We start from the raw sequence: 26174 nt of genomic DNA, 5'->3' as shown, positions 1-26174 counted from the left end.
CCATGAAACCCTAATGGTCTCAGATATTTCATAAGCAAAAGTTAAATCCTCAATCTGTGATTTTCTTCACCTCGTTGGCAGTATGTGGAACAGCAGGAACAAATCTTACTAAAACATCATCATTGTCTTAATTGTTAAGGAAACAGCACTGGTGTGGGGGGCTCCTTTCACACCTTTTCACAAATCGCACATTACGACTTGGTCAAACAGTTTTCCAGTCGTTTTATTATCCATTAATCCATGAAGACGGTGCTAGCGAGCTATACATGCCACCCTAGGTGTGTATTTATCAAGTATTTTACAATGGAACTCATTCGGTCTGAACTCCGAATCCAGGACTGGAACTATCCCTTTTAGAATCAAATTGTTATTTATCACAATTCCGCGTCATTAGAAACAATATGAGAAGAAACGGGAAAAGGAGGCATTGATTTATTGTTGTTTTACTGTTGTTCAGGATGCCCGAAAAGGTGTTGAAACCAGGGGACTGGGAGAGAGGGAACCAAGGCGGCCACAGAGGCGGTGGCGGCTGGAGACCCCAGCTAGGCTTCAATCCCAACAGGAAGCAAGTCCACCTCGACCAATCAGGTTTCAGGGCTCTCGGGTAAGGGTCACTCACATTCATAGATCAGTTAGCCAAAGTACAGTGTATTGGTTCTTTCTCTGGTGATTCGGTGTCTAACAGTTAATCGAACTAATGGATTTATTTGATTATTAAAAAAAATAACATTTTGAGGGTTCCCCTCTTTTTCAAAAATAGCAGATCTACAAGCTCACAACAGCACATTGTGACATGGCTGTTTTCGCTATTCTTTCACAACACCATTGTATGACAAAGTCTAGAATGAGGCTTAAGTGGTTAACACATCCACCGCCAAGAACGTAGTCCTACGGTCCGTTAAATCCAACTGTTAAGCGCCGAAACCGTAGTCCTACGGTCCGGGTGTTTTTTCCTTTTTTTTCGATTTTTTTTTTTTTTTTTTAATTTTCTAGGGGGACCATTTTCAGTGTAACACCACTAGAAGTCGACCGGAAGTGCGATCCCGTTTTTTGTTTCCCGTCGGCCTCCATTCTAAGTCGTACACTAAAAGCCCTGTAAAACCTATGTAGTTTTTCATCCTCGCATTTCCCATGTTAACATAAACGGTCAGAACTCAAACATGGCGGCTCCGTTTGACACGCGGTCTCGACGAGTAGACACCAGGACATGTGCCCGTTGTTTACAAACAGTGCATCGCGCAATCTAAAGGATTTTAACGGGGCCTATGGCGACCTGAAAAAAACAAAAAACAACAATAAAACCTTGGCACTGGTGAGTACATTATGAGATTAGCCCTTGGCGGTGGATGTGTTAATCAGACTAATTAATTTAGTCGATTATAAAAAATACATTTGTGCCGATTCATTGATGTATCAAGAATTAATAATTTACATATATTAAAAAAAAATGTCTCTCTCACACTCTCTCTCACACTCTCACATATATAATCGCTAAGAAAATAATCAATAGATGCTACTGGTACTAGTGATTTTCAACCTGACTTAAGGTCCTTACACACCGGCGAATGTGCGAATATACGCAAAATTCGGACTCGTTCCGAATAATTAAAAGACGCTTTTTCGCTTCGCTTTTCCGCTTTTTCGCGCCATGTACGCTTGCATTGACTTTATAAGGTTTTTAAAAAAAGCGTATTATTCGCACGAAAAAATCGCCCCGGTGTGTAAGGACCTTTATCGTTCTATTGTGAAGATGACGTCAAGGTAGTGATTTTGCGATGCATCTCATAATGGAGTGAAAGGATTCACGTAAAAAATCGGGGAATTGCCCTTTATCTTTAACTTTATTTTTTACTTGTGTGCATAAAAAACATGTGACGTTAAACAGGTTCCACCCCAGACATGAAATGATCAGATCATCCTTTTACATCTCTTTAATACTCTGGTGTGGTAATGTTGTTTCTGTTCAGAAAAACCTGTAGGCCACGCATTAAACGGCTATTACCCAAGCTAATTTTAGCATCTGACAACCAGCCAACCTCATATCTACCTTAACTATACCACATATTTAATTAACTGGCACTGAAATTAACTTGCGTCAAGTGTGGAAATAATTGACGCGTAGAACGTGACTGGCAAATCCTGTTTGATGCTGCAGAGTTAGACAAGACACTCTAATGCACTCCCAACCAGGTTTCACTGCATTGTGTGGGAAAACATATGGGAAACAAATCTATGAATAGAGATCCACAAAAGAACGCTGACTGCTCCAACCGTGAAATTGTTTATGAACATAAAATTACATTATTGTGCGTTTACTGCGTTACGGTTTAGGCCGTCGTCACAGGCATAAAAACAAGCGCAAAATTCTCAATGTCTAAAAAGTGGTTTGGAAGTGAAGTGCTCTTTTTAAAATGATAGGATCTGTTGTAAGTGTGTAAATGTCTTATCGTCTCCGCTGAGCTGCCATGGTTGATGAGGATCTTAAGCTCTTTAGTCAAAAGTGCTGATATTCTGATCAAGAAACGGGCTTAATGGAACATCTGGACCAGTCCCACTATCGCATGTTGGGAGGGTTGATTATGGAAGGAATCAAAATGTTATTCCTCTTTTGTATTCTTTCCTCAAACCAGTCTTTAACTCAGAGATTTCAGCCAGTTACTTGGGTAGACGCTACCAAAAAACTCTCTCCTATGCTGTTTTCCTCTCAGCTTTCCTACTGTCTTGTCTCTCCATCATGGTCTCCCCCTACTGTCTGTCTCTCCTACACTGTCTCCCTCTCAGCTTACCTACTGTCTGTCTCTCCTACACTGTCTCCCTCTCAGCTTACCTACTGTCTGTCTCTCCTACACTGTCTCCCTCTCAGCTTACCTACTGTCTGTCTCTCCTACACTGTCTCCCTCTCAGCTTGCCTACTGTCTGCCCATTCTAATGTTAACCAAACAATATGATCATTTTAACGTTGTGTTCTCACAGATAATGTGTTAATACTTTGACGCTCTGCGTTGTCATTTACAGTCACAGCCTCAACAGAGGAGGCGGGCAAGGGCAATACAGCAATGCCCCGCCCCCTGGCAACTATGGAAACCAAGGAAACTACCGAGGAGGTGGAGGAGGTGGAGGAGGTCACCGCCAACATAACCCACGTAAGGACCACACACGCACGAAAGCATGCACCCAGACTTGGATAACGTTGCTTTTGGGCAGAAACCTTGTATGTCCATATTTAAACTCTATATTGTTGCTGTCGGACAGAAACCTCTTATCACCATATTTTAACTTTTAGTGTTTTTGGCGTATATTAACGCCCTACTTGATCCTACTACAGTGTCGCACAAAAGTAGAAGGTCTGCAAGTTCGAAACGCTGCTCGAAACACCGTTTTTTGAGCTTGCAGATCTGCCGTTTTTGAATTTGAATCCTGAAAAGTAACAGTTTTGGACATATGAGGTTTCCACCCGACAGTTTTTTTTTCTTTTTTTGTAAATTAATGCCGTACTTCTTCATACTACAGTGTCACATGCAAGTAGCAAAAATAGCCGATCTACAATGCATCGCGATTTGGTTTTATTTGCACACTCAGAGTTGACTTAACACTGAGGATTTTACTGTGTGGGAAGGGAATGCACAATGGCTAATCGAATCGCACACACACGCGTGCATGTGTGTGCGTGTGCGCCTGCAAGAGGTAGAAAGGAAAGGATGGTAGAGAGACTTTGAGACTCTGTGTGTCCTCCTGTCTGACTTTGAAGTTGATGAATAATGTCCTTCGGACCGCGGTGCTCACGGCCCACCAGGGGGACTCCACGCTATTCCGGAGGCACTTGATGCAAATGAGGAGTATGTCGGCTCCTCCGGGGGCTGTGGTTGTCCATTCTGGGTCTTAAACTTGCCAATTAGTGCAAAGCTCTAGCAGAGCTTTGTTGTGGCCTGAAAGAGTCAGTTTGATAAAGGCGATCATGGTGGAAAGTGGGTGTGGGCCGTCGGTAATTGTCGGGTCATTTTTATTTTGTCTTTTTTTTGGTTTCGTTTCTTTGATACCTTCCATTTGGTGGTTTATTTTAGTTTTGTATAATATTCACAATATTCACTCAGAGATGTGGAATTGTGCTGTGGACAGTTATTTTTCTTATGAGCTTATTTAAATTTGACTGAAAAGTAAGACTTGATTTGCCTGGAGTGGTTGCATAAGTAAGTGGGTTATGTTTAGCCCATAATCAATTAAGCCTTACATCATTGCTGTTGGCAGAAACCTCTTATCTCCACATTTTTTACTTTTTGTCCTTTTTCGTAAATGAATGCCGTACTTGATCATACTACAGCATCACGCAAAAGTAGCAGATCCACAAGCTCAAAACAGTTTTGGTTTCCACCCGACAGACGATTTTATACTTTGTCATACGACGGCTAGAAAAATAGCGATGCGTTGTGAGCTTGTAACTCTCTATTTGAAACACACACATTAGTGGAAGTGTTTCAGTGTGCACAATACTGTATATTTGACACTGATCAGTCCATCGTTTTGGGAGATTAGCTCCAGACGCACAGACCCTCTTCTAGACAGCTCGCCTCTGAGGAAATATTTTTTCAAAGATTAAAGAAAATAAAAAATAGCCAATCTAGAAGCTCACAACGCATTTATTTTTTCACCCACATTTTTTTACTTGATTTCTTTAGTTTGATAGCGATCTCATTGCTTTGTAAGTGAAGTTAAACTGTCCTTGGGTGGAAATGGGCTTTTGATCTCGCTAGTAAATCCTAACTAGCATAAGGACCAGTTGCGTAACAAAGAGAACTTTCTTTTTTAGATTCCAATATCTTCAAATTAACAGATGTGATTGATGATTCTGTCTCATGTTGGCAGAGATCTGTCTTAATCTACACAAACAAATTGTAAAAACTTTTCGTCCATAATATTACCAAGCCCAGGAATGGGATTAAACCAAGACAAGTAGACCTTATTCAGGGTCCCCGACGAGGCTTTGCTTTTGTCCAGAAAGCACTTCTCCTTCTGGACCAATGGCCAGGCTGGCCCAGTAATCAGTCCTGGAGGCTTTTGGTCCGGTGGGGCTTTTGTGATGTTGGAGGTCCGGGGGTCCCCCTGTTTGCTGATTAGCAGTCTACGAGAACAGGGTTTGCTAATGAGATGGTCGAGTGGACGAGTGGGCCCCACTGGATGCCCCCCCCCCCCCCCACACACACACATACACACGTTTGTATTACTAGACTTGTAAGGACAAAAATATTTTGAGACGACGATTTTTGAAAAATATAATTTGTAGCTTTTTTTGTCAATTATAAAATCGTTATGTTGTGAGCTTGTAGATGAGCTGTTTTCGGTGCAGCAACTAAGGCATCAGGCATAACTCCAACCATAGCCACTAAACCAAAACTTAAAATTATGCCTAATCCTAAACCCCCAACCTGAATTTTTTCCTAATTGTAAACATAAAATTAAAAAATAAAAACGTTCTGACTGAGGAACCAGGAAACATTGTCCTCACAATGTCTTATTTCTCAAATTCTACTCTACTTGGGAGGGAGTGTATGGACATTTGGCCCTCACAATTAATCGTAACATCGTCTCGGGGTGGAAACCTCATACTGTCATAATGTCCTAAACTGTTACTTTTCAGGATTCCAAAAGAAAAAGAGGCAAAATTAGCAGATCTACAAGCTCAAAATGCGGCGCGCTGTGTTTCGAGCTTGTGGATCTGCTAATTTGTTATGTTTTTGTGTGCCGCTGTAGTATGATCAAGTAGGGCGTTGATTTACGAAAAAACACAAAGTTAACATATGGAGATAAGAGGTTTCTGCCCGACTGCCACGATCTACAATTAAAGGTGTGTGTGTGCACCGACCGCTGTAGAGATGGAGGAGAAAGCGTGAATGTTCACCCGCTTTCAGTGGTTGAAGAAGTACTTTTTTTTTTTGGCTTAACCCATTTAAACCGGGAAAGCAGCTGTGATTTAGAATAGTGGTTTAGATTGCTAAAATAGCAGATATACAAGCTCACAGTGCTGCGAGCTTGTACATCTGCTATTTAAAAAAAAAATACATTTTTTTTCCCACAAATCTTCTCTTCTATGGTTCCCTGGCACAAAACATTTTCAGATGGGTGTCCGCGACCATATATATCAATTTGCGGGTCCTTGAAAAAACGTTTGAAAACCACTGATTTAGAAGGCATTTGTAGAATGCCTCAGGTCTTAATGGGTTAAGTCAAATATAGTAATAGTATAATGTAGGAATAGGTTACAAGTAAAGCCCTGTATTATTTTCTACTTCAGAGTAAAAGTAAAAAAAAAGTTGAAGTAGTCATTAAGTAGACTATCCCATTAAAACGTTTTAAAGAATTGTCAAAACGAGAATTGTCCTCCCGGACACTTTTATCAGGGTACAGAGACGGGGTGTGTGTGTGTGTGAGTGCACCTTTTAATTCTAGATCGTGGCAGTCGGGCAGAAACCTCTCTCCATATGTTAACTTTGTGTTTTTTTCGTAAATTAACGCCCTACTTGATCATACTACAGCGGCACACAAAAGCATAATAAAATTAGCAGATCCGCAAGCTCGAAACGCTGCGCGTCGCATTTTGAGCTTGTTGATCTGCTATTTTTGAGACAATATTACTATTAATTGTGAGGGCCAAATGTCCATACACTCCCTCCCAAGTATAGTAGAATTTGAGAAATAAGACATTTTGAGGACAGCAGATCTACATCCAAGCTTACATGGATATTACAGGTTCTCTGTTTAGTCCCAGTTTCCTTACCATCACAAGGCAATCTTCTGTATTTGTTTTTTACCACCGTCAACAGTTATCTAGATCCGTTATTTTTGCTATTCGTCACGTGACAAATTACATGTTTAAGTGGTTGAGCTTAATTTATGTGACGCGACATGTTAGCTTGAAGATCAGTTCTTGTTGGCAAGTGACACGTCATACTACGGAGTGTAAATTAGGTATTATTCTGAAATATCAGTTTAGGAATTTTATAATCGACCTGTGCGCCTGTGAGCATAAAGCTCTTGAAACAGCGGGGGAGCGTGACCAATATACAATGTGGAAATACGTCAGCCAATATTTCCACCAACTATTAATTTGGTGATGCCTCATTTCATCATTGCAGGTTGACACTTTTATTTTCGCTGAAAAATCAACCTCCTTTCGCAAAATAAATGATGTCTCTTTAATCGGCCACCTAATAGCCGCGTTGTGTGTGTGTGTGTGTGTGTGTGTGTGAAATGTGCTCACGACATGAACACGCAGCTTAAATTAAATGCGAATTAATCGTGCAAAATAAATAAACGTTTCCAGGTGTGTAAAAGTCTTTTTTTTTTAAACTGTTACTTTCCTGCCCTTGGTTGCAAACCCCCCAGACTCCCTAGATGGACACACTGGAGTGGTTGGTATTGTCGCTGGACTAATTTGAAAAGGCTTGGGAGCGAGACGGGCAGTTGTTTGTGGCGGGCTTGTAATCCCGGGGCGTTAATAATACAGTGACGGCAGTGTGTTTTAGGGATTTGAGGCGTAAGCCTTTGTTGCCTTTTGTCTCGGAGCGGAGCGGCTGCCCACAAGCCTTTTCAAATCATTGTTAAATAGATTGACAGGTGTCTCTGCCGTGTAAAAGCCTCAGTTATACTTAGTCAGTAAATAGCATATCTACGCGTTGTGAGCTTGTTTATCTGCTATTTACTGCTTGCAACTCTGGCTTAAGTCGTCCCATTGAGTCATCATTGGTACAATCAGGAGCCATAGTTCTCACCCCCCCCCCCCCCCCCTTCTTACATCTGACAAATCTAAGAACCTCCCGCACGTAAATGCACGCATGAACACAAATACAATCTTGCGTTCAAACATGTTGACCACTTAAGCGCCGTAATACTTCTCATACAACGAATATTTTACGAGCTTGTAAGATCTCTAGTTTCACAATTTTTAAAAACTTTTTTGAAAGATTTGGAGAAAATGTAATGACCCCCAAAAAATCCAACTCATGATTTTGTGCAACATGATTTGTAAAATGTCGGAGAGCCTCCCAAACCGACGAGCCCTGTTTTTGAAAGGTGGGCCTGTTTGGTGGCAGGCTGTTAACTTCGGAGGTCCCTTTGTGGGGGGGAGGAGGATGTAGTGCAGTTATAATTGGGGTCCAGTTGGGTGGTCCGTTTGAAGTGGTGTTTGTGGAGGAGATAACCAAACAGGACAACTCGGTGACAATAGGTAATGATGATGTGAGAAGATCTGCTCGCCTGCTTGCTGCTAATTGTGTTTTGGAAATGTAAGCTTAATGGAGAAAAACACAGCAGGTTTTATAATACCTCATTGCTGTCGGGCAGAAACCTCTTATCTCCATAACCTTTTCTAACTTTTTGTGTTTATTTTTTTTATTAACGCCCTACTTGATCATACTACAGCGTCACACGAACGCATCAGATGTAGCAGATATACAAGCTGGAAACGGCGCGTTTTCAGCAGAATAAGAGCCTCGTAATATGATTGGTCGGCTGGTTTTATTTTTAAGTCTACTTACAGGAAGTAGATTAAATAAAACTAAATTTGAAGTACATGACACACCAGAGTTAGTAACTGACGGTATAAAGGGAAGAAATGACAAACGCAGAAGGCTTGAATCAAATAATTTGCGTCGAAACAATGTTTAACACTTTGAACTACAGACAGTAGTAAAAATGTATGACTTCCATCTTAATTTCATGGACCCCCAATTTGGTATACATTAGGCCACGGACCCCAATAACTCCCGAGTGTTCAGAATGGTCCATTTGGTTTCATTTGAACACTCAAGAGTTGTAGACCTGTAAGGGACTATTTGGTTCCTAACTATATTAATGTAATCATAATTTACCTGGGGACCGCCCTGGAACCCCCTCAGGGACCCCTGGGGGGGGTCCCCAGACCCCACTTTGAGAAACACTGCTATAATAAACAAGCCAAGTCCTGAGTTTGCAGCTGGTCATCGCCCTGGCAACGGTGGAACACGGATGAAGCCAGTTGCTACTTTTCTTTTTTGTCCCCCCCACCCCCACCCACGTCTCTGTGTCTCTTTCCCTTTTTTAACACATAAAAACCGGGAAAGCAATCCCGTCTTTTAGATTTTTGCATTGGCTATTAAAAAAATAGATTTACAAGCTCATAGCACGGCAACGAATGCCGCGCTATGAGCTTGTAGATTTGCTATTTTTTTCAAAAATGTGTGCAAATCTTTGAATATATATATATGTTTTTAAAGCGAACATTTGTAACGCAAATCTTTGCTTCTGGGTATTCAACAAATTTCTTCTAAATCCTAACAATTAAAAAAAAAAGATCAGTGGTTCTCAAACTTTTTCATGTCAAGGACTCTCCAAATGATATGTATTTGGCCACGGACCCCCATCTCAAAATATGTTGTTCCAGGGACCCCCTAGAAGCAAAGATTTGAGTTAAAAAATGTCCCTTTAAAAAAATATATATATTCAAAGATTTGCACCAATCTTCACACTTTTTCAAAAATAGCAGATCTACAAGCTCACAGCGCGGCACTCGGTGCCACGCTATGAGCATGTATATTAAATAGCCAAAGTATAAAATTATGGTTAAAGTGGTTGCACAGATGCGTTCCCGGTTTTAATGGGTTAAGTGTCTTTGTAAAGGAGCTCGCTGTGATGGAACCAGAGGTACTTGAGTTTACCCACAATGCCACGGGCTGAATGCTTATTTCATTTTCTCAACAAGCAAAAATGCAAATGGTGTGTGTGTGTGCGTGTGTGTGTGTGTGTGTGTGTGTGTGTGTGTGTGTGTGCGTGTGTGTGTGCGCGCGCGCGCTCACTCCATGTTTCCCTCTCTCGCTTCCTCTGCCTCTCTCTATCCCTCTCTCTCCATCTCTGTACACCCCCACACACCCCTCCACTGTGATTTGTCATACTGAATAGAGCTTACCTATTTATTTATATATTTTTGTATTATTACCACACAGCGACTGATTGGTTCTGTGTTATCACCATAAAAGATTTAAAAATAGTGGGTTTATAGATATCGGGGTTACGGCTCGTAGATGAATCGGGTCATAACCACATTAACCCGTAGTGGCGTCTCTTTTTGTGGCATGTCGGCGAAATGATTTCTAAACAATTCGGATGAATTCTGGCTAAACAAAAGCCCCCCCAGAGAACGTTCTCACGTGTCATCGTTTCAAACGATGTGTAAAGGGACAAAGGTGATCTGGAATCTGAAGTATTTTTGGGCGTTTTGTGTCCGTTAAGATTTCTGCCTCGGGCATTCGAACGTAGATCTAATGTTTTGATGGAGTTTGTCAAGTTTTCATGAATTTAATTTTACACACAATGTAGCTCAGTAGAACCACTTATTGACAGCCCTTCTGTCCTTGTGCATTTAATGAACACCGTTGATATTTAAAAAGTTTCATAGTAGTCCATGTTTTTTTAAAAGGTCATATAATGTTTTAATGCCACACTCTGTAGCGATGGGTCCTTAAGAGAGGTCCTTAAGAGTGGCTTAACTCAACACAACCTAACCTCATGAAACTGTCTTTGGTTTGTCCAGATTCCAGGCAGCAGGGCCAGGGCAGCTTGCTGGGCGTTCCTCCACTCTTCAACCAACAACCCCCGTTCCCAAGGTGAGAGAACTCTACAGCCGTGTAGGCTTTCACTTTAACCTCTCCTATAGTCAGGTAGGCTTTTCTGTTAACCTCTCCTATGGTCAGGTAGGCTTTTCCTTCGAAGATATGGTCTCGAGCCAACAGTCGAGAGACCATACTTACTATACAGACTATATCTGCTGTTATCCTCTGGAAGAAGCTGTATAGAAGGTGTGCTTAGCCAGTAGTTTGTCTGTGTCAAACACTGATGATGTTGTAGTAGTCAAATACAAACATGTTTGTCCCAATGATGGTGGCGGAGTGATTTGAAGTATGAAGATTAAACTGAGATTCTTTTGTGCAAGCTTCCCTCTGTGTCGGCGAGTACTCAGGAAATAAAGTAGTATTGTTGTGCCCCCCGCTCCTCCCCGCTAGAATTAACTGTAATTTAAACATGCCGGCATCTGAAGCTCTGGTTGCTCATCCCCATTGGAATCCACCTGCAGCCTCCGTGGAGGGGGGTGAGGGGGGGTGGGTCTTTTTAAACGTGAAGCTTCTTTTCTTGGTGCGCTAAAACAGATTTCTCTGGAGGAGGTTTGTGTAACGTAATGAGCCATCACTAATGCTGTTGAGGTTGTATCATCTCTGCTCCCTTCTATTGATTCTCTCTCTCCCAGAACCTGCCCGCCCGGGTTCCATTGTGGCTTTGTGTCATCCTCAGGGTCACTTAGTTATTATCCCCACGCACTGAAAACAGTTTCTTTAGCTACGTTAAGAAAGCGGACCCTGAAACGAAATGAAATGCATTAGTGAACTTTTTTTTGGGGGGACGGTGGCAAAGAGAGGGATTATGGATTCCAGTGCAGTGCTTAAGCTCGCCGTTGGGCCAGTATGTGACCTGGTTCGGTAATAAGGGATGGATGGGACTGCTGGGTTTGGCTTTTTTTTCTTTCTTCCAACCTTTCCCTTTCCTTTCTTTTCTCATCCTTCATTGCGGTGAATGAGTTGAGACTTTTTTTAATATGGTTGGGGTTTGCTTACGGATCGACACATTGTGTCGGCCGTCTGTGCGCTTGGAGGGCCTCGCCCGCCGCGTTTGGCGGCGTGCCGACGTCAACGGAGCAATGTGGTGGCCTCATTGCAGGGGTGGAGAGGATGACTCTGTGTGAATATCGTTGCTGTCAAGCAGAAACCTTGTATGTCCAAAACTGCTACTTTTCAGGAAATTGTGGGGGCGGGGGGGTCATTTGCTGGGCAGAAACCTCTTATATTTAAACTTTTTGTGTAAATTTAAAGCACCTACTTAATAATACTGCAGCGTCACACGAAATCATCAAAAGTAGCAGATCCGCAAACTCAAAACGCGGCGCATTTGCTATTTGCTGTGTTGGCTATTTTTTGAGTACATAGAAAACGCTACGTAAATTCGATATACATTTTGGATGTATTTTTTTTAAAGTAACTGAAAGTGGGAGTCTGGAAGACATGGTTCTTTTTTCCCCGTTTCCTGAAAAGTAACGCTTTTCCACCCGACAGCAACGATATGTTTCATTTCATACTCGTTCTTTCATGGATCTAGGAAGCTCTAAGTCGTCCCATACGAGTGGCTGTTTCATCCCTTTGAGGCCTGGATCCCCGGGGTAAATGGCAGTCAGCGGGGGGTCTCGCCGAGGTCATTTCGAAGTTGAAACGATAGAAATTTCAAAAGGTCTTTCGCTCCTTTTGATCAGTGCCATCAGCCATACTTGACCATGATTGAATGGAATCCCCCCTCCCCCCCAAGGACTAAACAAAATTCTGTAACAGAGTGAAAATGGAAGACATTTTATAGAAGTTTGGGATGGACCGGGTAAACTTGCGGGGGGAAAAAACGCACATGCACAATATATATTTTGTCGCTGTGGGGTGGAAACCTTGTATGACCAAAACTGTTATTTTTAAGAAAATAAAAAAGAACTACCAGTGTAGTTATTTAGCCACAATATCTTGTTCATACTTATAGTTCTATCCTTCTAAAACCAACACTTAACCACTTTAAATTAAAATGAAAAACTAACAGGGACAGTAGAAGTTGTCTCTGATTAGCAGGATGAAAGAATGTAATTTTGAAGAAATGCTTTTTATGTAAATAACTATACATTTCATGGCGGGTAAACAAAATCGTAGCACCGTCATCAGCCCCATATTTGGGACCCCTCATCGGATTCAGTCTGCCGTCTGAATCTTTAAATACTGAATTTCCTGACAAAAAGAAAAAAAAAACGAGGTTGAGAGGTTTCTGCCCCTCCACAACAACAATGAAATAATCGTTCATTAATCGTAATGGATGATCTGTTATTGAATGTGTATTGTATTGCACCTCACAGACCACAGTATGGAGGTAGTGGTGGAGGAGGAAGTGGAGGAGGAGGAGGAGGAAGTGGTGGACACGGAGGCTGGGACCGGGCCATGCAGTCGCAGACAGGAGCCTACAACCAGAACCAGTCCCGTGGAGGAGGAGGAGGTGGACATGGTGGAGGTGGTGGTGGAGGGGGGAACTACCACCAGCGTTACGACCAACAACCCCACCAGCAGCAACGCAGAGACGACCGGCGTGATGACAGAGGAGGACAGCAGCAGCAACAGCAGCAGCAGGTGAGACACACGGCCCCTGATGCTATGTCACAACGTTGTCACTTTAACCCATTCAATCCAGGGACGCATCTGTCATTTTAAGATTTCTTTGGCTATTCAAAAATAGCAGATATACAGTACAAGCTCATAGCTTTTTTGGGGGCTTAGATTTTTTTTGGGGGGCTTTTTATGCCTTTATTATAGAGAGAGATGGGGGGGGGGGGGACACACGCAGCAAAGGTCGTCGGGAACGGGAGTCGAACCCGCGACATTGCAGCCTAGGGTGCCTGGACCCGTCACGCTACGGCCCAGGCCTTTTTTGAAACATTTTTGACTCAAATCTTTGCTTCTGGGGGGTCCCTGGAACAACATATTTTGATGGGGGTCAGTGGCCAAAAACATATAATTTTGGGGGTCCTTGACAATAAAAGGTGTGAGCACCACTGATATAGCAACTTACATTTTTATTTTTTTTACTCTTAGGATTTAGAAGACATCTGTAGAATCAAAATATTTTGTTCCAGGGACCCCCCAGAAGCAAAGATTTGAGTCAAAAATGTTTCAAAAAAGGCCTGGGCCGTAGCGTGACGGTCGCTTTGAAAAATATATATATATTCAAAGATTTCTAAATCTTTCAAAAATAGCAGATCTACAAGCTAACCCTGAGCTACAATATAAGCTACAATACAAAAAGAATCAAGAGATTTATGCCTGACGGCAACAGAATATACCTGAAATCTTGACTGAAACAAATGTATTTCTTTGCTGACAATAAGGAAGACAATGTTCCGTTTGTGAACCATCCACACGAACGAACAAACGATAACGTTCCATAAACAACGTGCGGTCCTGTGAATTTGGATTTCGGTTGGCTGTTAGCGTTCATTAAAATGGCCCTGAAAGAGATCCAAAACGATATCGTTCACCGCTGTCATTACAGTTAAGGTCTGACCTTTGTCGTCCACTTGAGTCATTGAAGGGCTCCTTGTAGAGTTACATAAATATTGAGGATTTTACAGTGTAGACTGGGGTTTCAGAGATAAAGAGATTTCTTTTGGCGGTCTTTGGCCTCATGCATAATCAAACTGGGGGGTCCTTGAAATTAAAATCGCTGCTTTAGATTAAAGTTTTAAACTTTTGGGGAATATTCCAACCATTTCCTGTACAGAAGAACCCATGATGCTGTTAATGAATGTGTTAAATCAGTGGTTCTCAGTCGAGGGACCCTCAGGGTTCTTTGATGGACCCTTAGAAGTCTGTTACTCTTTGAGAGTGTAAATGTAAATTGTGCACTTTGAGTAATGAGGGTTCTTGGAAAAGTTTGAGAACCACTGTGTTAACACATTAAAACCGGTAAAGCATCTGTGTCATTTTAGATTTTAGCTATTAAAAATTATCAGATATATGAGCTCATAGCGCGTCACGAAGCTTGTAGATCTGCTATTTTTGAAAAAAATTGAAAATGTGTGCAAATCTTTGAATTTATGTGTATTTTATAAGTGTATAACGCACTGACTTTTTTGTCTTTTTTATTGTGCTTTTTTTTCTCTAAGCACCTTAACGTCCATATGTATATCATGCACAGTATAAGTATAACATGCACAGTATACATACATTGCTGCTATGCTCAGGCACCTTAGTTTTTTATTATCTCAGGTACTTTGTAAATATGTAGATAACTTGTCTGGCCTTCTGTTGCTCTCTTGTTTTGATCTCCTTCCCACTTGCCCCCCACCCCTCTTCTTCTCCCCCCCCCCCCCCCTCTTCTTTCTATGGAAATTAACGTTGCGATGGGAACGATGTACAAAAACGAATTTCACCCACTTCTTTACCTTGTAAACCTGTGATGTGACAATAAAACTGATTCTGATTCTGATTTTTAAAGCGAAGATTTTTAACTCAAATGTTTTGCTTCTGGTGGTCCCTGGAACAAAATATTTTCAGATGGGGGTCATCGGCCAAATACATTTTTAATTTTGGGGGTCCTTGACATGAAAACGTATGAGCACCACTGATATAGCCACATGTTAGGATTCAGAAGACATTTATAGAGTCGCACTATGAGCTTGTAGATCTGCTATTTTTTATTTTATTTGTGCAAACCTTTGAATATATATTTTTTAAAGCGAACATTTTTAACTTCAATATTTGCTTCTGGGGGTCCCTGGAACAAAATATTTTGAGATGGGGGTCCGCGGCCAAATGCATATAATTTTGGGGGTCTGTTAGGATTTAGAAGACATTTGTAGAATCCCCAGAAGCAAAGATTGGAGTTACAAAGGTTGGCTTAAAAAAAAATATATATAAAGATTTTCACAATGTAATTATAAAAAAAAAATAGCAGATCATAACTCGTATAAATGTTTGTTGTTTTTGTGTTGCAGGGTTATGGCTCTTCCTCCAGGGGTGGCTATGCCGCTCCACCACCTTCTAGAAGATACAACTGGAACTAAAATGATACAGATGGACTCGTGCGGGGCCAGGATTTTTGTACATGAAGCTCTTTCATGTCCGTCAGTTTTTCCCTCAATGTTTACTTGTGAAACGTTTTTTTTTTTGTTCTCGCTCTCTGTGCTCCGCTAAAAGTAAAAATGTCCTGTAGAGATTTTTTTTTTCTTTTATGGACGTCATGTGAAATACAAGTTATAGTTATTGACGACAACTGCTGTCGTTTTGTTTTTATTTAGGTTTTTTTTTCTTTGAGATTTTGAGAGATTTCTCCAAACACGATGTTTTAAATTTGTTACATTATGTAATAAACATGAATTTAAATCTCAACTTGTGATTGGTCTTTCTCTTCCAAATCAAATAATTATTTTAAAATTAGTATTTTAATTTTTTTTCAATTAATTATTTTTTTGTTCTCACAAAATTGTGAATGATTTCACATATTTATTTGAAATATTTGGTCTTTTACTGCAGTTATAAATCGATAAAAAAATAAATCTAATGCATAAACCAATAAGTACTGTTGAACCAGTTAAGTTCAACAGTTGTAATGTCTGTTTGGGGTTTCAAAATCATATCACAGTTTGCAGTATAGCATATAAGTTTAATGTAAGCAATGTAATAGACTGCTTTACGTTAATGTCGATATAATTTGTCACATTTTGTCAGCAGGCAGGGTTAATCCTATGCCCGTTTTGTTGCATTCTCTCATCCTGTATTGACCACAGTCTAATTTACTATCAATGTTTGCCTACTGAACAATAAAGTGAAATCAACCATCGTGTTGCATTTTCCAAGCATAAAATCATACTTTCACTTTGTATATTTTATATACATATATAGATATATATGCTGGCTTATGAAAGAAAACACTTATTTTGATATGCGATTTTTTTGCGACACATTTTACTCCACTTACTCCAAATCGTTGTGGAGCCTGGGGACCCCCAGGTTCATTGAGAGGATTGCAGGGGGTCCCCAGCAAAAGTAGTTAATATAGCGTTGCAATCATTTGAACCAGTTTATCCATTTATATGTTCGCTATGAAAAAATAGCAGATCTACAAGCTCACAGATATACAAGCTCGTAGAGCTTGTATACAGTATCTGCTATTTTTGAAGATATTGGATTTTTTTAAACTTTAGCTTTTTTTACATAAATCTTAACTTCCGGGGGTCCCTGGCGCAAAACCTTTTCATGTGGAGGTCTGTGGCGAAATACATATCAATTTTGGGGTCCTTGACTTGAAAACATTTTGATAACCACTTCTCCAAATACAGCGCTTTTCTCTTTTTCTTGTGGAATTCTCTCGTTTCATTTTAATTCAGTGGGGGAAGGAAATCATATGTTATCCTGGTTTGATGAGGTGTCCTTAAGATGTCCTTAACTCGTTGCTTTCCCAGGGATTAAAGCAAAAAACTAATCTCACGACTGAAAATGTGTGCCATAGGCCATTGGTTCTCAAAGTGGGGTCCTGGTGGGGGGTACCAGGGGGTTCCCAGCAAAATTAGTTAATTTTGCATTCAATTCAGTTTAACCACTTGAGCCCGATATACATTGGATATGAAAATAGCAGATCTACAAGCTCACAACGCGTCGCGTGAGCTTGTAGATCTGCTATTTTCAAAAAAAACTTGTGAAACAATTTGAAACATTTTTACACAAATCTTGTATGGGGGTTCCTGTCAAAATATTTCCAGATGGGGGTTCGCGATATACATTGACATGACAAGGTTTGAGAACCACTGCTATAGGTTAAGTTCCAGTGATTTGGGAAGACGTGTGAAAAGAGTCCTCCACACTAACGCTAATTGTCTCCTAAACAATTATCACAATAATGTAGAATTATGATATTTAGGTATTATCATTCTAAATCTGTGTTCTTGCTATTCTACATACAGCCAACCAGTTGAAGAAATTGCAGATTGAGGCTTTAACCTTTGCTCATTAATGTTTATGAAAGATGCTTCTGAACATGTATTTTATATTGATAGTTTGACCCATTCTATTATTCTTTAATCTTGTGAAAATGACTGTAATCAGTTGTGGCGATTAAGAACTTTAATCCATGCTATCCATTGAAATGACTTTCTTTGCGCTGTACCCACAATCAAGTGATTGATGACTCACAAACAAAATGAGAGACTTTTTACCTCCGGTTTAATTCACATAAACCTGCGATAAGTGACGTGAAGTCTGCCGTAGCCAGTGGTGGAAAGTAACTAATTACATTTACTCAAGTTACTTAAGAACAATTTTGAGGTACTTTGACTTTACTTGAATATATTTCCGATTTTCAATACTTTGACTTCTATTCCACTACATCTCAGAGGCAAATATTGTACTTATTAATCCACTACAGATATTTGAAAACTAGTTACAGTACTAGTTACTTTGTAGATTTGAATTATTATTACAAAACACATTTACAACTTCAGCCCTATTTAAACTTTGTCTATTTGAAAATAACCGATCTACAAGCTCACAACGTGTCGCATTGCGATCCGTTGTGGGGCCTGCAGATCTTCTATTTTCGAAAGATTTTAATAAACTTTATACATATGATTGTGAAACGGGACATTCTGCATAATGAGTACTTTTACTTGTGGCACTTCAAGTATATTTTGATGCCAATACTTTTGTACTTTAACTCAAGTAAATTTAGATCACCGGACTTTTACTATTTCTACATTGCAGTATTGATACTTTCACTTAAGTAAAAAAAAAATACTTTTTCCACCACTGGCCGTAGCTGTCAATAACCTACACTCACACAACAATGTTCATTTGTCTTTGTGGTTGTTTTTAAGCAGTTTTCAGCGGCAATCACAAATGTAATTTTACAAAAAGAAACTTTACAAATGTATGTAGTTGTTTTTAGGACAGAAACAAAATACAGTCACCATGGAGGAATGTCTGCAATACACAGTTCAAGTTCATTGCTCTACAATATACATATTGGCAGAATTCTTTTCAATTATCTTCCTCAGAACAACTGAACCCAAGCTTTGTTTTGAATGAAGAGTGAAAGGTCATTTATTGAAAAGGTTGCATGAATCCATTTCCTCAGCTTATCTTTTCCAGTGCCTTGAACTTCATTTTTCAATTCACTGGTTCTCATCGTCGGGTCCCCAGGGGTTCAAATGGACCCTTAGGGGTCTGTCACTCAAGAGTGTACACAATTTGGTTCCATTAAAGGGTCTATTTGGTTCCATTTGTACACTCTCAGAGTTAAATAAACACAGGATTTTACTGTGTCAATTGAGGTCCCAGAGTAAAAAGAAAAAATGGCATCAAGTCCATGGCCTAATAATGCATATCAAACTGGGGGTCCATGACATGGTAAAAAAGGTAGAGAATCACTGTTTTTAATTGATTCCCTTCATCATCCAACTTGACAACTGCGTCCAGGATAAGAATAAAAAGTTAAAGGGATAGTTCACCCCCAAAATGATATTTTTTTCCCCCTATCGATTAGTCACCCCATGGAGACTTGAATTCATGGATATTTTTTTTGTCGCATTCCTAAGCCAATAATTTGATGACCAGGTAGGCAGCGGTTCCGGTAGGAGACAGAAAGGAGACTCTTTGTGTCTCCTTCCGGAACCCACTGCTCGTCATCAAATTATTGGCTTAAGAATGCGACAAAAACTAAAAAAAATCCATGAATTCAAGTCTCCATGGGGTGACTGATCGATAGACAAAAAGTCATTTTGGGGGTGAACTATCCCTGTAAAATGTAAAGTTACACGGTGGGGTCTCCTCTCCTTTCGTCATGTGCTACCAGGTCCGTCCGTACAGTAGGTTAGTGTTGATCATGCTGTAATTATCAATCAGCCCCCCGTCCGTGTGATGATGGCTGTTGGCGTTTATCTGCGCTTGGTGCAGCGACAGCCCCACCGCCGACGGGGGGATTTGCCGTGATGGGGGGCTCGGGCTCACGGACATGTCCCCCTCCCCCTCCCCATCCTCCTCCTCCTCCAGCTCCTCGGTGGCGGAGGCCGCTGTCAGAGACAACGGGTTGTTGACGTGCAGGAGGTGATGGTGGAGGTCCTGGTTCTGGTTCTGGTGCTGATGCTGCGGTTGGCCAACGGCTGAGGCGGCCGCGGTGTCCGGTGGGTTCTGTTGTTGACCGTTATTATTATTATTACCACCACCGCCGGGTCTGGTGGTGGTGAAGGGTGACCCGGGCGGCAGGCTGCCGCCGGGTCACCCTTCACCACCACCAGACCACCTCCTCCTCCTCCTCTCCTCCTCCTCCTCCTCCTCCTCCTCCTCCTCCTCTCCTCCGTTGTCCTGTAGCTGCTGCTGGGCCGCCTTGTCCTTGACCTGCCGCTTCATCTTGTAGCGGTGGTTCTGGAACCAGATCTTCACCTGATTGATTGATTGATTGAATACTTTATTAAAAGTTTGCCCCAAAAAGAAAAGCACAGAAAGTACAGTTCTATACAAAAGGATGCAAGGGAAGGAAGAGGATTAAAGGGATAGTTCACCCCAAAATGACTTATTTTTCTATCGATTACGATTAGTCACCCCATGGAGACTTGAATTCATGGATATTTTTTTGTTTTTGTCTCATTCCTATACAGTAAGTTTCCGGTAGGAGACAAAGAGTCTCCTTTGTGTCTCCTACCGGAACCGCTACCTACCGGTCCGCTGGGCATCAAATTATTGGCTTAGGAATGAGACAAAAACAAAAAAATATCCATGAATTCAAGTCTCCATGGGGGGACTAATCGATAGACAAAAAGTATTTTTTGGGGTGAACTATTCCTTTTAAACCCAAGAAAGTACTATGGCTTGTTTCCATTCCATTTCCAAAAATAAGTACGGTGTAGCAGTGGTTCTCAACCTGTGGGCCGGGACCCCAGATGACAGTGAAGTGACAATTTAAGGACTTTTAAGACCTTTTTCAATAACAAAAAAAAAAGAAAGAAAGAAAAGAAAAAGACCATTACTGCATCAAAGGTAAACAACAAACTATACTATAAAAACTGATCAAACATTGGCCAAATTGTCAAATAATATAAGAAAATAAATGCTCACAATGCCTCGCGTGTGAGCCTGTAGATCTGCTATTTTCACAATATTTATCTGTGGAACCGAGTCAAACTAAATGTAATGCCTCAACTCCTACATTCCAAGTGCTTATAAGGGTTGGGGGTCCCCAGTTCAAATATCATTAGCGGTTAGCCTCATAGCATAATTGCCTAACTCACTTTTGGTCAAATTGACATTTTTCATTGTGCCTTATTGCTATGTCCTCAGCCTATCAGAGTGCTTGTTACATTCCAAAATGACTTATTTTAGGTCAACTTTTTGACGTAGGCAGAAATTATTTTGAATGTAACAACTAACAAGCATTCTGATAGGCTGAGGACATATAGGCAATAAGGCAGGATGAATCAGCCTTGTTAGGAGAGTAGAATTAGGCAGATATAAATAAAGGCAGATAAACATGACTTAGGAAAACTAATTTTTTTAACTTTCTGCATAAGTCATCTCTAGGTGACTTTAAATAGGCAGAAAGTGATTTTTTTTGTTTTGTTTTGTCTCCTGAAAACCAAAAAAATATCAGTCAAGCAATTGTGCTATATTATATGCTAACGATATGATTATTTGGGGGGGTCCCCACAATTCAAATATGATTATTTTGGGGGGGTCACGGCCTGAAAAGGTTGAAATCCATTGCCGTATAGAGTATAGGCTACCTGGGTCGGGGTTCAGGTGCACCATGCCGGCCAGGTGCTCTCTCTCCGGCGCCGACAGGTACTTCTGTTGCTTGAAGCGCCGCTCCAGCTCGTAGACCTGGGCCTGGGAGAACAGGACGCGCCGCCTCCTCCTGCACGGGGCCACGGCGTGGTGCAGCGTGGACGCGCACACCATGTGGGACTTATGGGCGTGGTGGTGGGCGTGGTGGTGGTGGTCCATCCCCGCCAGGGCGGACATGCTAGCCATGTTCATGTTCACGCCGGACCCCCCCATGAACCTGGAAACTTCATTATACCAAGAATCAGATTTAATCAGCTTTTTTGTCACGTCTAATCCATTTTAGATCTGGAATTAAAGCATTTTAGATTGTAGTCATGTTTTATACTTTGGCTATTCAAAAATAGCAGATCTGTGTGGCACTGAGTGCCGCGCTATGAGCTTGTAGATCTATTTTTGAAAAATCTCGAACATTTTGTGCAAATCTTTGAATATATATATTTTTTTCAAACGAACATTTTTAACTCAAATCTTTGCTTCTGGGGGGTCCCTGGAACAAAATGTTTTGAGATGGGGGTCTGCGGCCAAATACATATCATTTTGGGGGTCCTTGACATGAAAGAAGTTTGAGAACCACTGATATATAGCAACATATACGTGTTTTCAGAAAGATTTAGAAGGTCTATGGGACACAGTCGTGCTTTTTGCATTTCCAATAAAGTATTCATACAATCAAAAACGCGCGCGCGCGCGCGCGCACGCACGCACGCACGCACGCACACACACACACACACACACACACACACACACACACACACACACACACGCGCACACACGCACACACTCAAGCATGCACACAACACACACAAACACACATGAGCAGTTGTAGTATATCAACATATATAGCTGTCCTCCTGATTCCTTGTTAGGGGAAAGCTTTCGTTGAAAATAGCCGAGTGACAAGCTCAGTTGTGAGCTTGTCAATCTGCTATTTTCCTGCAAAAGTCTTCCCCATGCAATAAGGATGCTGGGGTTTAAGTGGGCTAGCTTATGTAACTAAAAGCAAATTGATTTGGTTTCATAATACATTCTTGGAGTTACAAATGAATACATTCTCACAAATAGGATTTTACTTTTCCTTGCCTATAGCGTACGTACATATACATACATATGATGAACTAGATTCAGAATGGTGTTTTTTTGCCATGCTGTGAAGTGATTTTATTGAGTTGATTCGTGTGTGGTCGATAACTGTAAGATATCACACGACATCAGGTATAGTGTTTATGCTACAGTTACAACTTTTATATAGATCACATTGTGATGTGATATTTGGTCTGTCTTGCATTGAGGAAATTATGCACTGCATTTCTTATAATATTACTACTACTACTAATAAATAATAATAATAATAATAATAATAATAATAATAATAATAATAATAATAATAATAATAAAAATAATAATAATTCACACCACATGGCTTTCTTATTTAATACAAATAGTTTATGAAAAGAGATAAATATTATATTTTTTGCATTTTCACTTACTGGTTGTGCCAAATTATTATTATTATTATTATTATTATTATTATTCAGTGGTCAATATTTTATATTAAATATTAATATTTGTGAACTACATTAGCCAAACCTATTTTTGTTTCTAGGGGTGGAACACGTGCACACCTTTTTAACATTGGAATTGGCCTACATGTAGGCCTATTGTGATATTTAATTGATGTTTTTTAAGATGTATAGTTGTTTAATAATTATGTAGGCTATATGTATTTAGCCTATATCTGTATTTGTGTATTCTATATCTATCTCATTCTGTACTGGTGAGATGTATTAATCCACCGTTAACTTAAAGGATTTTTTTTCCAGATACATTTGGTTTGAAGTGATCAAAACGCTGCCTTTTTCAAAGTAGAACATTAATAATAGGCTAATACCTTGTATCTGTAAATGAATGCCCTATACTGCACACAACAGTGTCACACAAAAGTATAGCAAAAATAGCAGATCTTATATAGCTCAAGGTGAGCTTGTAGATCTGCTATTTTTGGGGAACAGAAATAACCGAAAGTGAATGGCTTTTATAAATATTGAACCAATAAAAAGTAGGCCTATATTAACACCTCCTGACAAAATAACAATTGGATCCATTAGAAAAACTGGTAAATTTTTTCCTGTAACTGTTTTGGAGTTGGAGATGCAAGGTTTTTCCACCTGACTGCCATGACATGAATAATAGAATAATGAATAATAAGTGTCCCAAAAGTGACTGCAAAAGATTGCTGCTATTTGTTTCAAAAAATGTATATATATAACATGTATATAACGTCGCAATGTGACATATAGCTCTGTTTAACGCAATGCAATCCCTCCAGCTGTAAGCTACACTTTCCCCATCTATTTTCTTAAATTGTTTTAATTATGTTTTGACACTTGCTTTGGCAATGTAAGCTAAATGTATGTTTTCTAATGCCAATAAAGCTCCTTTGAATATTAACCACTTAAACCCCAGCATCCCTATTGTGGGGAAAGCTTTCGCAGAAAATAGCAGATTGACAAGCTCACAACTGCCTTGCGTTTTTGCGTTGCAATGCCTTGTGAGCTTGTCGATCGGTTATTTTCAGCCAAAGCTTTCCCCACAATAACAGAAAACAGAAAATACACTATGGAGCCCTGATGGACTCCACTCAATATAGGGTTTAAAGGAGTAGTTCACCCAAAAAGATTACTTATTTTCTATCAATTACACACCCCATGAAGCATTGAATTCATGGAGAGTTTTTTTGTTTGTTTTTGTTTTTGACCCAAAAAGTCTCCTTTGAGTCTCCTCGGGTCATCAAATTATTGGCATAGGAATGGGACAAAAACAAAAAACATCTCCATGAATTCAATGCTTCATGGCTGTGTAATTGATAGAAAATAAGTATTTTTTTTACCGTGAAATACTCCTTTAAGTGGTTAAGTGAATTGAACTTACTTGTGGGATATCGGGGTTCTGGGTTGCTGTACCACGCAGCCGCCGGGCCTCCTCCTCCCGTTCTCACCGTGTCCTGGTAGGACGGCAGCTCGCCTATGTTACCGATCCCTCCGTTACAGTTACCGATCCCTCCGTTACAGTTGCCGATCCCTCCGTTACAGTTGCCGATGCCTCCGTTACAGTTGCTTATCCCTCCGTTACAGTTACTGATTCCTCCGTTACAGTAGGGGCCCCCCGCCATGGTGGTCCCGGGGGAGGAGAACTGATGGTGATGATGGTGGTGGTGGTAAGAAGAAGAAGAGGAGCCGGTGGTGTGCTGCTGCATGCCCGGCGGAGAGCCCTGGCTCTGCCGGTACACCACCGTGGTCGTCGCCCCCCCGCCGGCGTCCATCGATCCGCCGAACTTGATCCTATAGCTCTCCTCTATGGGACTCAGGATGTCTGCAAAAAGAAAGACATTCTTACAAATGTCTTCCGAAGTCATTGGTTCTCAAACTGGGGTCCGGGGACCCCCAGGGGGGTACTTCAGGGAGTTCCAGGGGGTCCCCAGCTAAATGATGGTTATTTAGTTTGGAACCAAATGGACCCTTATGGGTCTGTAACTCTGAGAGTGTCCATTTGGTTCCATTTGTAACTCTGACTTTGTAGTCAAAGTTAAATTAACATTGATTTTACAGTATAAATTGGGGTCCCAAATGATATGTATTTGGCCACGGACCACCCCCATCTCAAAATATGTTGTTCCAGGGACCCCCCCCCGCCCCCCAAAGCAAATGTTCACTTTAAAAAATATATATATTCAAAGATTTGCACAAAATCTTCATGAATAAAAAAATATATATAGCAGATCTACAAGCTCATAGCGCAGCATGAGCTTGTAGATCTGCTATTTTTGAATAGCAAGTTAATTAAAACTAACAAAACTAGAATTTAAAAAAAGGAGGCTTTAGAAACCAAACTGTGTTAAATAAATGAAAATCATAGAGAAATGGCCTTGGTTTTCTTTGTTAAAAATCTTCAAAAAAATTCAAAAATAGGCAACCTATAAGCTGGTGGTCTACACCTGACTACACCCATATTACAAAATATCTGTATATATTATTATGTATATAATTATTATTAGTATTATAGAAATTTAAAAATTCTAACTAATAAAAACTAAACTAAACAAAGTATTTTCGACAAATAAAAACTGAACTAAACTAGCACACCCGCTTAAAAACAACAACAAAAAAGAATCAAAATTAAACTGAAATTGAAAACACAAAAGTCAAAACGAAAAAAAAATATTTAAACTAATGACAAATGCAGAACTATAATAAATAACCTTGAACGGAGAAGGGAGTGGAGTGCTTCGGGCTCAGGGACATGGCGACACCTCCCACTCTGCACGGAACACAACGGATTTGTATTTCATTTAATTTAGCCTTAGTTTATTTGACAATCAATAATAACCACATATTACAAATCGTCGCTGTCGGCCAAGAAACCTCGTATCTCTCATGTTTCAATTTTCTTTTCGTATTATTGAATTCTGTAATTCAAGTGTCACACTGACTGAAGTAAAACAATATCTGATCTACAAGCTCACAACTTTTGAATAATTGATTGATTGAATACTTTATTAGCAGTTTGCAACAAAAAAAAGGACAAGAAAGTACAGTTCAATACAAGGTCTACTAAGAGGATTTTAAACCCAAGAAAGCCTATGGCTTGTTTCCGAGTTGTTTCCATCGAAACATTTAATGACAGACAAATATACAATAATATGCAAATGCCAAACATCATTGCATCTCATTCTTGTAGATCAGCTATTTCTTT

At 40.3% G+C, this 26174-nt stretch overlaps 1 protein-coding gene and 1 pseudogene across 3 annotated transcripts in view; one reads left to right on the top strand and one right to left on the bottom strand.

Moving 5' to 3' along the window:
* Positions 1 to 15792, top strand: part of xrn2 (5'-3' exoribonuclease 2) — a 45656-nt gene extending 29864 nt beyond the window's left edge. For both annotated transcript variants that reach the window (XM_080454140.1, XM_080454139.1), the window contains 5 exons: positions 458 to 604; positions 3016 to 3143; positions 10559 to 10631; positions 12959 to 13226; positions 15590 to 15792. In XM_080454140.1, the coding sequence (XP_080310266.1) occupies positions 458 to 604; positions 3016 to 3143; positions 10559 to 10631; positions 12959 to 13226; positions 15590 to 15658 (685 nt within the window). In that variant the 3' untranslated portion in view covers positions 15659 to 15792. The remainder of the gene's footprint in view (positions 1 to 457; positions 605 to 3015; positions 3144 to 10558; positions 10632 to 12958; positions 13227 to 15589) is intronic.
* A 3641-nt stretch (positions 15793 to 19433) lies between these two features.
* Positions 19434 to 25723, bottom strand: LOC308102786 (homeobox protein Nkx-2.4-like; annotated as a pseudogene). Its single transcript has 5 exons — positions 25681 to 25723; positions 24354 to 24794; positions 21365 to 21649; positions 19885 to 20027; positions 19434 to 19775 (listed from the first exon to the last, which is right to left on the bottom strand). The product of its transcript is annotated as a homeobox protein Nkx-2.4-like (transcript).
* Between the last annotated feature and the right edge of the window lie 451 nt (positions 25724 to 26174).

Source organism: Gymnoscopelus braueri (assembly GCF_963280865.1).
Source record: "Gymnoscopelus braueri genome assembly, chromosome: 16".
NCBI classification, from domain to species: domain Eukaryota; kingdom Metazoa; phylum Chordata; class Actinopteri; order Myctophiformes; family Myctophidae; genus Gymnoscopelus; species Gymnoscopelus braueri.
The sequence above is the reverse complement of the archived record's forward strand: the minus strand, read 5'-3'. Positions and strand labels throughout refer to the sequence as shown.